At 50.6% G+C, this 13131-nt stretch overlaps 1 protein-coding gene across 5 annotated transcripts in view; it reads left to right on the plus strand.

Moving 5' to 3' along the window:
* GRIK4 (glutamate ionotropic receptor kainate type subunit 4) overlaps positions 1-13131 on the plus strand; it is a 411978-nt gene that overhangs the window by 338209 nt on the left and 60638 nt on the right. For 4 of the 5 annotated variants that reach the window (XM_059183457.1, XM_059183459.1, XM_059183460.1 and 1 more), the window contains one exon: positions 490-693. In XM_059183457.1, coding sequence (XP_059039440.1) covers positions 490-693 — 204 coding nt within the window. The remainder of the gene's footprint in view (positions 1-489; positions 694-13131) is intronic. The other variant, XM_059183458.1, reaches the window with a different exon arrangement.

Consider the following 13131-nt stretch of genomic DNA (forward strand, 5'->3'; position numbering starts at 1 on the left):
GCCCAGCTTGGATTCTGTCTCCCCTGTAGAAACTTCTCTGGACATTTCACCAGAGAGCCCCATCCTCCTTCCCAGAGCTCTCATGGCTAGATGTGCTCTGCCTTGGGTTGCAGCTGGTCCGTGGGTGTCTGACACTGCCTTGCTGCGTTGTCGGCAGCCTAGTATCTTGTGATGTCCTATGATAAGTCTGTGTGCAGTAGACAAGAGGAAGGGAAAGGCAGAATGGATGGAATGGGGGGTAAGGTTGGATGATGACCTTGAACAAGGTGGAGGGTCTTCAGCTCAATCCTCTGTGCACTGGGGACCCTTGCGTGGTCCTGGTAAAAGAAGTGCCTCGTGGTTGGGAGGAGAGCTCCTTGCCACCTCCAGAGTAGCCCCCGTTACGCACATCACTCCCCTCCCCCCCCACCTCGGCCTTGGCACCCCCATCCCTTGTGGCTGAGACACCAGGAACAAGATGAGAATGACAGCTGCCCAGTTTTGCTGCAGGAAAACCCGTATTTAATGCTGAAGGGGAACCACCAGGAGATGGAAGGCAATGACCGCTACGAGGGCTTCTGTGTGGACATGCTCAAGGAGCTGGCAGAGATCCTCCGGTTCAACTACAAGATCCGCCTGGTCGGGGATGGTGTGTACGGTGTTCCTGAGGCCAACGGCACCTGGACAGGAATGGTCGGGGAGCTGATCGCAAGGGTAAGGAGAGGGGAGGTGATCTGGACTTGGAGGTGGGCCAGGGAGGGAGGCAGAAGGGCATAAGTTCGTACCATATACTCATGAGCCATCCACGTATTCAGTCCATCATGCATTTTTCATGTAGTTGTCTGTTGCACAAATCTTTTCTGAGCTGACACCAAGCCAGGCACGGCTGGTACACATCGGTGAACGAGACCACCATGGTCCCTGCCCTATGGCTCTCCCAGCTCAGCACCTGTTCCAAGTAATGGAGGTTTTGGCCAAACAACATGGATTTGATTGTTTGGGGTCCATTTCTGGAAGAGCCTGGTGCTTTTGTGTGTTCTGATGATTTCACTGCTCAGTAGTATCCCCTGACAGAGCTTGGACAGGCCTGGGAGAGCAGAAGGCATCACATCCTTTGACTTTGACACTGGAGAGGTGCTGTCAGGGGAGATATAGTAATATAGCAGGGGGAAAGGGATGGACTGTCAGAGCAATTGGTCACGGTTATGGTTATCTTGCTTCTCGTCTTATTGTCTGTGGTTGTTAATGTGCTGTTACAGACCCAGAGTCAAGGTGCACTTGGATAGGCTGTAGGTTTCCAGGGTAAATGTGGGGACTTGGTTAAGATGCAGGTGAGCGTCACAGAATGTCAGTCATTTGCTCAGTTAGAGCAGTGATAGAGAAAGTTCTTCCAGGGAGAATTCTCTTGTTTTCTTGGTACACACTATTAACACCCGTAAAAATTAATTAAGTCATTACTGATTCAGTGTCCACGTTTCCATAACCGAGTTTTTGTGGCCAGAGTCCTGCTGATGGGAATTCTGTGCAGAGAGCTCAGACCTGGGTTCCTAGCGCGACCTTGAACCAAGCCCTCTCCCCCTCTGTGCTTTCCAAGTGCAGAAGGAGCCCCTGCAGGGCTTCTGCAGCCTCTCTGTGAACACCAATGTGCAAGGTGCTTTACATACATTATCTCTAATCCTCTTTAAACATAGCTTTTAGCTAGTTGTTATCCTCATTTTACAAACGAGCCATCTGAAGCTCAGAGGGCTTGAATGGCTTGTCGGAAGCCACAGGTTAATATGAAACGGGGTCGGGATTTGAATCTGGATCTGTCTAACACCAGGACCCATGGTCTTCCCCCCACCACCCACCACTGCAGCTGGACTGTGATGTCACGGAGAAAGGTATCCTTCTGTCCAGGCCCTTCCTGTCTCCTTCCTTTTGATGGTTCCTCCCTCCACATCTCCCTTCCCTTCAGTCTGACTTTTTTCTTTTCATTCCTTCCTTCTTTTTTTCCCCCCTGCCCTTGCTCTCTTGAGTTAATATGATTTTAACCCTTCCTATGTACTGCACTTGGGACGTGGGAAATTTTTGTCATCCTAGTGTTCAAGGATAAAAATGTTAGGCTGTTAAGAAAGCTGTCCTTGGTGGTGCATCATGAAATGGTCTATGTGGACATGAGCATGAAAGATATTGAAGAGCAGAGGAGGAGGGGTGCTTAGAAAGGGTGGCCTGGCAGGAGAGACAGCATTTGCAATGACCCGGCGGGGTACATGGCCAGACTTGTGCAGGGAACTGTGAACGCTCCAGTGTGAGCTGATTTTGAAGTGAGGCCTTGCTCCCGGGGAGACGTTTGCACACAGAGGACTGATCAATCAACAGAAGGCTGCAGAAGGCCTAGAAGGAGCCCTGGGAACATCTCACAGGGGCAGGGGTCGGGGGTGAAGATTTCTTCCGAGAGCTGTCTGCTCTCTTTGAGATTCGAGCCCATCCTGCCAGCGATGCCCTTGCTTCAGCACAAAAGGACGCGTGTGCTCCTTCTCCATTCAGCCCCAGAGCCCCTCCTGGAACAGATTTCTGGTTTGCATCTCGCCCTGCAGCCCTGTGGTTAAACCCCAGAGAGCTGACATGCCGAGCCTTTTCCTCCTCCTCTTCCCAACCAGCTTGGTCACCTTGAGCCCATTGTTTTCAGCACCCTTGGGCTGCCTGGTGACGGGTAGGGTGATTTCAGGGATGCCAGAGTTAGTGTACAGCCAGTCCCCTTATAAGCCCCCTAAGGAGCATTGACATAGGCCGGCAGGGAGAGGAGGGGAGTCTGAGGCTCAAGGACATGCATTTCCATACCAAAGGACTTAGGCTATCAACCAGGGATCCTAAAAATTCCGCCCAGGCGGGCTTTCAAGCCCAAACACTGCTGCTTTGGTCTCATCAAGACTTGGCTATGTAATATTTTTAAAAATATTTTATTTATTTATTTGACACAGAGAGATCACAAGGAGGGAGAGAGGCAGGCAGAGAGAGGGGGGAAGCAGGCTCCCCGCTGAGCAGAGAGCCTAATGTGGGACTCCATCCCAGGACCCCGAGATCATGACCTGAGCTGAAGGGAGAGGCTTAACCCACTGAGTCACCCAGGTGCCCCACTGGCTATGTATTACTAATTAATTAATTCCTAAAATCATTAATTCCATAACCACTTATTAGTTACCTTCTGCTACTCAGATGCTGGAGATACAGTGGGGGACAAAGTGAACATGGACTCTGCCCTCATAAATCTTACCAGTGAGAGATGGATGTTGATGAGAGATCATATTACTATATAATTTCCAGGGGTGCCTGGGTGGCTCAGTGGGTTAAAGTCTCTGCCTTCTGCTCAGGTCATGATCCCAGGGTTGTGGGATTGAGCCCCGCATCGGGTTCTCTGCTCAACAGGAAGCCTGCTTCCCCCTCTCTCTCTCTGCCTGACTCTCTGCCTACTTGTGATCTCTGTCTGTCAAATAAATAAAATAGTTTTAGAAATCAAAAAATTATTACTATATAATCTCCAACCGTAAGTGCAAGTGAGGCAAAGTAGAAGGAGCTATGGGAATGCATCGGAGGGCAGCGGGATCCCGTCGTGGGAGGCAAGACGGCCGGGGAGGGAAGTCTTTTCCCTTTGGAAGAATAGGCCCAGAGGCTGCTGAATGCCGGGGGGGTTGGTCCTGGGCAGGACTGGGTGATGCAGGGACCCCACGCTCCCCAGGTTCAGGCTTTGATACGCCTGCCAAGATGGTCCCCATGGTTTACGTTAGTCCTGAAGCCTGGATCCATCCTGTGTGATCAGACAGGGACATTTCAGAGGCTGGAACAGCAGAGTCTGGAATGTTCTAGCCAGAAGAAACTTCCGAGCCCACCACCCCTGAATCTGTCCCTTCTATAGTTGAGGAAACAGGCTTGGAGAGGTTGACGATCACATGGCTAGTAAGTGCAGAGTCAGCACTGTAAGCTCGGATCTCTCTGACTTCAGCGCTCATGGTCTCAGAGGACACAGATCCTGATGCTAGATGGACCCAAGGTTCCATTTCTGGTCACCTTCTTCTGAGCTTCCGTTTCTGGTCAGCTCCTTCCGGATGTGCTGAGTCTCATTTCTCCTTGGCTGAGGTTCACTCCACAGAGGGTCACATTCCCCATGCTTCCGGGTTGTGCCCCAGAACCCATGGCCACCTTCAAAGAAGTCAGATCCTGAGGCAACAGTGACAGCACCCCTAGAGCCAGCCACGGTGGACGGGCCTAAGCCGCTGAGTCACCTCCCTGCCCACGGCCTTGCCTGCAGCCAGATGAGCCCGTGCAACCTGGGTCCCAGGAGGCCCCGCGTACTCATGTCTCTCAGCAGCCTCGGGAAGCCTCGGGGATTGAGGCTGGAGGCACAGGAAGAAGGGGTGAGGTGGGGCTCCACGAAGGGTCAGGAGGAGCAGACGGTAGGCTGGGCCAGCCGGGAGGGTGGAACGCCACGCTGGCAGGGCCTCAGCCACTAAGGAAGTGATAGAATGTGCTGTGGATTGTGAGGACACAGCTGCTGTGAGGCCACCTGCCTGGGGCCACAGGTAACACTGAGCAGAAGTCCTCTTTTTTTTTTAAAGTAAGTTCTAGGCCCACCGTGGGGCTTGAACCCCGAGATCAAGAGTCCCCTGCTCTACTGACTGAGCCAGCCAGGCGTCCCTCAGGAGTGATTATGACTAGGCTCATTGAGGCATACCAGGTGTCTCAGTGCCCCTTTCTTGGCTTAAGGAAATGGCCTTCCCCCATTCGAGAAATGAAACTAAGCCAATCATGATGACAGCTAAGGGTGTAAACGATTGTTTATAGCATCACACCAGGGTAAGTCAGAGATTTCTTCATGGGGGTGTACCGGTTCTGGGCCAGGGCCTCCGTGTCAGGGCTCAGGGCTTGTCCTGCAGGCACTTGTGGCTTTGGGGAAAGAAAGCGTGCAGAGGGGAAGGCATCCAGCGTGTGTGTGTGTGTGTGTATGTGTGTGTGTGTGTGTGTGTGTGTACAGGGCTGCCCACCAGCTTCCCCTGGACAACTAGCAAGGTGAGGACAATTAGAACTGCAGCAGGAGAGAAGAAAGCTGGACATAAAGGGGGACCACACACCCCACACGGGGGGTGGAACCTGGCTAAGAAATCTCTTCCTTTAGAGTATTTGAAGAATACAGCAGCTTCCCGCACATGTGAGTGAGACGGAGAGCAGTGCCGAGGTGTGGACCCTCTCCTGTGGGTGTTCTAGAGCCTCTGAGTTCATGTCCATTGTCACCTGCTGACCCAAGGCCTTTGGGCCCGGACACATGGCGTATTAGTTGCATAAGACTATTCGAGCATGTTTACGGCATCTGTTTGGAAATCACCAGAATCTGTCTCTTGGCACAGATCCCGTGACAAGTGGGTTCCCATCAGCTGGACCAGGTAGATGGCCTCTCATGCCTGTGCTATGTTTGAGCAGCGGAGAAGAGAAGGGTGACTCTTTAGGGAGGCTGTTGGGTTTGGTTTCATTTTGCCTGAGTCAGAGCTTTCTCCAATGAGCCCGCAGGCCTGCCCACAGTGATGGCATGTGTTGGTGGAGGTGTATTTGGTAGAGAGGAGGGGATGGACTAGAATAGTGTGAAGTGGGAGGTGCCCCAGGAAATGTCTCAGGGGTCCTCCTGTAGCACTCCAATAAACTTATTTAGAGTTTTCTTTGAAATTGTTCGAGGCATTCAGATACAAAGATGACTAAGACAGGCCCCAGGGCACTCTTTGGTGAGGACTGTTGGCTGAAAGCACGATGAGAAAGACAGTGATGGGAAAGAGCAGGGTACATAGAGAGAGGGCTGGAGAACAGGCTCCTAATTCTGCTGGTGACATCTAGGAGAGACTCTTGGAGGAGGTGACACTAGACCAGTATCTCTAAGGATGAAGAGAGGTTGACCAGACATGGAGGGACATGGAGAGAGAAGAGCATGCCGGGAGGAGGGAGCACGAGATCCTGGGCCGAAGGTGCATGGATAGTTTCCATCTTAGGTTAGAATATCCAAACGGATCGTGGTGGGAAATGAGGTTAGGAAGCAGACAGTGGTCATTGATGAAGGGCCCATGTGTCCTCCTGCGATGTGGAGCAGGGACAGCTGATGGGGGTGGGGGTGAGACAGTAGCAAGGAAGCCATGGAGAAGGTTTTACTGTTGCAAGAGGTGGTAAGAACCAAAAGTAGCTTGGGCGTTCAAAGAAGGTACACATCCAAAGGCTATCTGAAAGGTAACAGTTTTTCTTCTATACAAAAGAATATAATCTTTTTAAAAATATATGTTTTAAAAAAACAAAATATCATTTATTGTTCCAGCATCCAGTAGTACCCCTGGTTATCATTTTAGTTTCTCATCCCTCTGATTTCTTAACAAATATATATACTTTACAGAAGTAACAATAGCAATGGGGTCATAGTGGATGTGCTGTTTTGTAACCTGTTGAAAACCCCTTAATAGATCAATCTTCAGGACTCAGGGACCAAAAGAGTGCGGACAATGCAAGAGGAGGGCCACAGTAAGAAGACTCCCAGATTTCTAACTTGGACATCAGGGTAGATGATATTGCTAATCTTTGAGGTGAAAAATTCAAGAGAAAATCAGGGTGGGAGGAGAAGGGAGGACAAATTTCGCTTTGGAACTGGGAACTTTGAAATGCGTTTTGGACGTCCAGGTAGAGGTGTTCCTCAGAGAGCTGGCTACCGTGGGCTCGGCGCGCTGAGGCAGTAGCTTCTAGAGTGCCCCGTGAGTAGGAGGTTGCTGCTGATGCGTTGAGGGGGGAAGAATGCCCCAGGAAAAAAAAAAAAAACACATCCCCAAGAGGCCACAGAAAGGGAAAGGATAAAGAAGTTTTGCTGCCCTTGAAAGGAGGTACCGAAAAGCATTTCTCAGATTTAGCAGGATGGGAGTCACTGGCTGGAGCAGTCCCAGTGCAGAGCTGGACTGAGATCTGATGGCCATGGTCAAGGCTTATGGCATGGTCTTTAAAGAAGCCTTAGCTTTTGTGGGAAAGCGGAATGAGGGGTTGTAGCCAGAGGGAGCTGTGGAGCAGAGGGCTGGCATGTTGCTTCAAGTGAACTCACTATGGGAAGGGCTGCTCAGAGTTCAGAACTGAGCACAAGGCCTGGGACAGAACACAGGGTGGGGTTCACTGACACTCCAGTGTTCCCATGGCAGCAGATAGCTGGGGAGCAGCACGCCCGGGGTGTTTCTGTCCAGGGTGCTGTCTCAGTATTGCTTCCCCTTTGTGCCATGATTTCAGGTCCGAAACCACTTGCACAAGCACTCATGCTTTACTTTTCACCACGGTGCTATCAAGTAGGTACTTCTATCCCTGTTTTACAGAAAAGCAACCTGAGGCTTAGGAGTACAGAATGATTCTCCCAGTGTCCCACAGCCGGTGAGTGGCGGGGCAGGGTTAGGCTTAGGCTTTGAGTCCTAGTAGTCCACGCTGGCACACGACCCCATCCCCCTGGAAGGGCAGCCTCGTGAAGCCACAACTGGCATTCACTTCAGAGATGTCCTTCTAGCCGGAGGTTTTGGAGGGTGCCTGGGACTTGGTACCCACATCTGGCTCTGGCCCATGAAGGGATTGCACTCCATCTGGAATGTAAAAGATCTGGGCAGAGGACCTCCATGATGCCTTCCTGTCTCACTCTGCTTGGGTGAGGCATCCTTGTTGGTAAAGCCCGGAGCACTGGTATCCTGAAGGGGAGGAACTGCATTTCACATCCATAGGACCCAGCTCAAAAGCACATTCAGGAAGAGAAAGAGTCTTCCTCTAGTTTCGAAGTGCAGAACCATCCACCCTGTTGGCATTCAACACCATGTTGGCAGAATGGCATATTAGGTTCAAAGAGAAAAGGGCTTTGGAAGGCTTAGAATCAAGGCTCATAAGCCTTTGACATCAAATTGCTCTTACCAGTGACATTTTGATAAATTAAGTGTAAATGAAGCTGAAATGCCTCGTTCCATTTCCTCTACTGGGCCCCTTTGAGAAAGGATTGAGGAGCCAGTTTGCCAGAGACCTGGTGGGGTGGGCCGTGAGTGGCCTTGACCAATGGGGAAGGCTGTCCAGAGATATTTTGCGGAGCTAAAAAAAATACCGCAGCAAGTCCCCTGGGATTGCTTTTCACCATGAAGCCAGAGAATATTTTAACTGCAAATAGGTCATAGAATTCTGTTCTTTAAAAGAAAGATGCCAATCCAAGGGGCTAAAACTCTGTGTTCAACTCTTACCCCCATGCAGCAGCCAGGCTCAGGGAGAGTTTTACTCTACCTTCCCCAGGAAGACCTGCTTTCTGAATTTCCTCAAATCAGGAAGAGATGGGCTTCAGTGATCATTCACTGACTCATTGATAGATTGATTGATTCATTCATTCGTTCATTCATCAAAGTTCACTCTCTAACAAGCACTATTTGGATGTGAACAGCTGCCAGTAAGGAGTCCAGCATCACTTTAAGAGGCCGACAGGTAAAGCAAGAATTATGGTACAGGGCGATATATTAATAGTGATGGTAATAATAATGATGATGATGATGATGATAATAATGGCTGACATTTATTGAGCCCAGCACTCTTGAGCATTTATTGAGCCCAGCACTCTTCTAAGCACTTGAAACACTTGACTGTATTAATTAACTCCTTTAGTCCTCACAACAAATGTTGCATATGAGGAGACTGAGTCACAAAGCTGACAAGGAACCTATTTAAGGTCAGGCAGGTAGTGAGTGACAGGGGCAGGTCTGGGAGAAGTATGGGCACATGTGAGCGGGGAAGGGCTCACCAAGGAAAGGACGTAGTAAGGATGGAGAAGGATCATCTTGGTAGAAAAGACTATCCTTGGTGCAGCCAAGGCCGAGATACAGACCGACCGGTGTGGGCGGTTCTGTGTGGCTGCAGTCAGACACGGGAAGGAGCAGGGGAGAGTAGGGTTATAGGCAGGGCCCGTCGTGATCAGATTTATGAGTCTGGATATTTAAGCGTGTCCAGAAGACTTTCGGGGAGCTGTTGAAGAACACGGTGGTCTGTTTTGTTCGAAGATGGGAGTGCCTTAATTGGCTTTGGCTCCTGAAGGTTCCTGTGGTAGCAGAGAGGGGAGTGGAGGGGACAAGGGAAGACCAGATGTGGGTGTACTCATTAGGCATCTGTCCCATGATCCAGGTGGACAGATGGCCATCGAGTCAAAGCTGTCAAGCCATGGTGGGGGCAATGCCCAGGAAAAGATGGTGATACGTAGGGACTTCAGCATTTGATTCTAGGACCTGGTGAGGGGTTTGGGCTTCCCTTCCTGAAGGCCTTTAAGTGCAGGTTTGGGTACCTGCCTCTCGGGGGAAGACGATGACTGTTTGACTCTGGGAAAGGTCCTTTCTGGAAGAGCATCTTGCGGGAGGCGTGTCTTGTCGCCATGCTGGCTTATGACTCCCAGAGGCTTGGAAAGGGAGGAAATCCATCTCGCCTGGCTCATTATTCACATACCATTGTCCTAGAGAAGAAAAGGGCCAGGGTTCTGGACCACATGTTGGGCTACAGCCGCCCCCGCCCTCCCTCTCAGCAGTGCCTGCTTTTACACTGCTCTGTCTCATTTCCAATTCTCAAAGCTGCTTTCCCCTCACGCACCTCCTTTTACCTACCTGATAAAAAGCTGATAAAGCGGTCTTGAGACTACAGCCACACTCCCCTCCTTCAGAGACGACTGTGTCAGCAGCCACCAGTGCAGTGGGGCTCTCCTGTCTACCTCCGTGACTGCTTCCCTCTCCCCGTTCAGGAGCGCCCTGCCTGCACCCCGCAAGACGGGGCCTGCAGAGCCACAGGCCGAGGCAGGGTGAGCCCCCAGGTTCAGCAGATGGTTCTGCCAAGGCCTTCAGATGTCCTCCTTCTCCTTGCTCCCCTTGGCCGTATGTGTCTCCTCTGCTCCAGACACTTGGTGACATCTCTGCTTAGTTCAAAGCTGAGTCCCCAGGAGTGAAAGACCGTAGGAGTATCAAGGGCCAGGCACAACACAGGAGCTCCTCTTGCTGCCCCGCAAGGGGCCCGCGAGATGCAGGGAGTGACTTTGGCCGAGTTTTCCTGTCCTCTGTGTCTGCTTGCTGGAATAATGGGGAGGAGGGAATAGACTTGCTCCAGGAAAATGGCAGTAAGGGAGATGGCTCTGAGTGGCCTGCTGGAGGGGGACATCTGGCTGACACTTATATCCTCAACCCCCTTCTCCTGGAGGTGGGTGTTATTGTAACTGCTTCCTTTTTACAGACTAAGAACTCACAGCCTCAGAGAGGCCAACACCTGGGAGTGCTAGATTTTAAAACCAGGTCCCTTCCCTTTAGGAGCTTCCCTTTAGGGGCTCTCCCTTTAGGCTCTTCTGCCTGCTAGAAGGGCAGGCAGAGAAACAGAAATTATTTTAACACAAGATGGTATGGGATAAGTCCTAAATTAGATATACGAAGTACATCATACTTGAATAGCAACATTGGAGGCAAAAATGACTTCTGAAGGAGGCTGTTGGGATGGATTCTTAGTGGAAGGAAGACTAGCAGCTCCTTGAGGGCAAGCACGGCATCTTACTCATCTAGACCTCATTATGCACCCAACTCGGTGCCTGGAACACAGCAAAGCATTACGAAACAGTTGCTTTGAATCCTACAGAACAAGGCGCCATGCACTAAGTATTCCGTGCATAAACTTAGCGAGATCACCCCTCATCCTTTGATGCTGTCTCTTGGTGGCAACCCAGCTATCAAGCCAAGGCTTAGAAAACCAGACTATCAATCAAATAGTCTGAATCAGCTGTGTAGCACTGTGTAGGTCACGGTGCTAGGGGCCTGGGACCAAAGGGCAGACCAGATTTGGTTCCGTCTTTGGAAGGTTACCGTCGTGGTGATGTAGAAGTAGGGGGAGCACGGGCACATTGAAGAAATGTTTGCTCCATTGTGGCCACAAGAGATGTGAGTCTGTGGCTAGGGGAGCCCCAAACCAGGCAGGACCAAGTAATGACATTGTACACCACTGTGAAGGTGAACAACTTAAATCCTTCTGTCCCCTAAAGCAATCTTCAAAAGCGTGAGGGGCAGAGAAGCTCAGCCCAGATTCAAGAAAAGACCTCAGGGCTCTGCCTCCCTGTCCTTCCAACCCTGTGGTCGTTCTCTTCCACAAGAGGGGAGTGGATGTGGGTATGTCCGGGGGCCGGGGGAGGGTGGAGTTCAGCCGTGTTCACAGCTATGTCAGCTGCTTCAGACTGGGAACTCCTCCAAACCCCATGGGCTTCTAGAAGCAGCCCGGGAAATTGTCAGAAGGCTCACTTCTTGGGAATTATTTCCGCCGTCCCCACGGAGTCCAGCTGTTAAGGGGAATGAGGGGTCCGCAAAAGGAAATGGAAATGTATTAATTAAGGCATCTCTAAAAGCCTTCCAAGAGATTGGCTTGCTGTTTCACAGAAGAGACAGGCAGTAGGGAATTGATTTGGGGCAGGGGTGGGGAAGGAAGCTATAGAAGAGGGTATCTTATTATCTTCTGAGGGTCCTCTGGTCCTAACTGCCCACCCACATGGCAGAGCTGAGATGTATCTGCAGGCTCATTCAGGCTCTGGGCTCTAAGAGAGCTTTCAAGAACTCCAGTTCAGTATCAGGCACTTAACCTCTCTTTCAGTCCCCAAAGCATATTCTTGTTCACCACCCAATTCTAATAATTCAGTTCCTGATTATTCTTCAAGCTGAGTCTCTCATATAGCTAACCCCAGTCCTTGGACTCCCCTTTACCCAGGAATAAGAAACTTATCCCTGAGCCTGAGGCCAGGACCCAACTCGTCCTGATGAGATATTCCCATCCTCAGCCAATATTACCTGCCCCTGGATGCACTGATTCAACATCAGTTGTGGCTTCAGGTTGGTAAGGCACAGTCTTTACTTCCACTGAACTCACATGCTGTATACATGGAACCTCCAAATACAGTTGCACAGTAGCCCTCACGCTGCTTGCCAAGCAAGTACTGTGATCTGAGCCTGTAACTACCTGTATAGATCATCTTCTTAAAGAGAGAGCCTTTTGTTGGCCAAACCACATGCCCACTAAATCTACTGGGAGGGCGAGCTTTTATATGTCATAGCATGGTCCCAACCACACTGGGAATGGGACTGGGTGTGTGAAAATCATGCGGCCATACATGTGATATATGCAAAATAGAATCATACAAAACTTTGTGGGAACACAGAGAAAAAGGGAAAGAGTTCGTCCCCAGGAAGCCAGGCAGAACTTTGGAGCAGAGCTAATGATAATAATAGCTGTCGTTTACTGACTCTACTCCTTGCCAGGCATTTGTCATATATCAGTTCCTCTCCAACAATAATCTGGAAGGATAACTATTATTATTTATATTTTATAATGAAGATGCTGGGGTTGGCCCCAGCTTAGTGGAGAGGCTAATTCAAGGTCACACAGCTAACAAGGGATTGATCTTGAATTCAAAGTCACGGCTGTCTGACATCAAAGTCCACAGTCATTCTAACTCACTGAGATGCCTGAAAGGGAGGTACAGTCAAGTTGGACCTTGATGGACAAGTAGGAATTTGACAAGCACCAGGGGGAAAGATTCGCAGGCGGGGAACTGTGTGGGCAGACGTGGCATCTGAAATGGTTGACAGCTTTAAGGAACACAAGTCGTGCACTGTACTCTCTTCCCAGGCTGAAGGGAGGTCAGTAGCTTGATGCTGGTGATGCCTGAGAGGCACATCTAGGCCAGGTAATGAGAATGACCGTGAGGAGTTGGGACTGTGTTTTAAAGACAGTAGGGAGCCACTGGCGTCTGTAAGCAGGATTGGATCCTTAGTGTAGAAATGCGTTGTAGAGCCCTAGTTCTCAAACTGTGGTCCTTGAGCCAGCAGCAGCAGCATCACCCAGGACTTACCCGAATTCCAAGTTCAGGGGTCCCATCCGGACCTACTGAAGCAGATACTCTGGCATGGGGCCCAGCAGTTTGCCTCTGAACGGGCTTTTCAGGCAACTGTGATGCACGTTCAAGTTCGAAAGCCCTGGTTGGTGATGTGTGGGCACGCGTCTCCAATTTAGGAACCGCTGGTGCCTGTGCCTCTCCACTTTGAGAACCATCAGTGCCCATGCAGCTCAGTAGACGGATGGCATGGGGAGGCCCTG

The sequence above is a fragment of the Mustela lutreola genome, chromosome 1 (genome assembly GCF_030435805.1).
Source record: "Mustela lutreola isolate mMusLut2 chromosome 1, mMusLut2.pri, whole genome shotgun sequence".
In the NCBI taxonomy this organism is placed as follows: Eukaryota; Metazoa; Chordata; class Mammalia; order Carnivora; family Mustelidae; genus Mustela; species Mustela lutreola.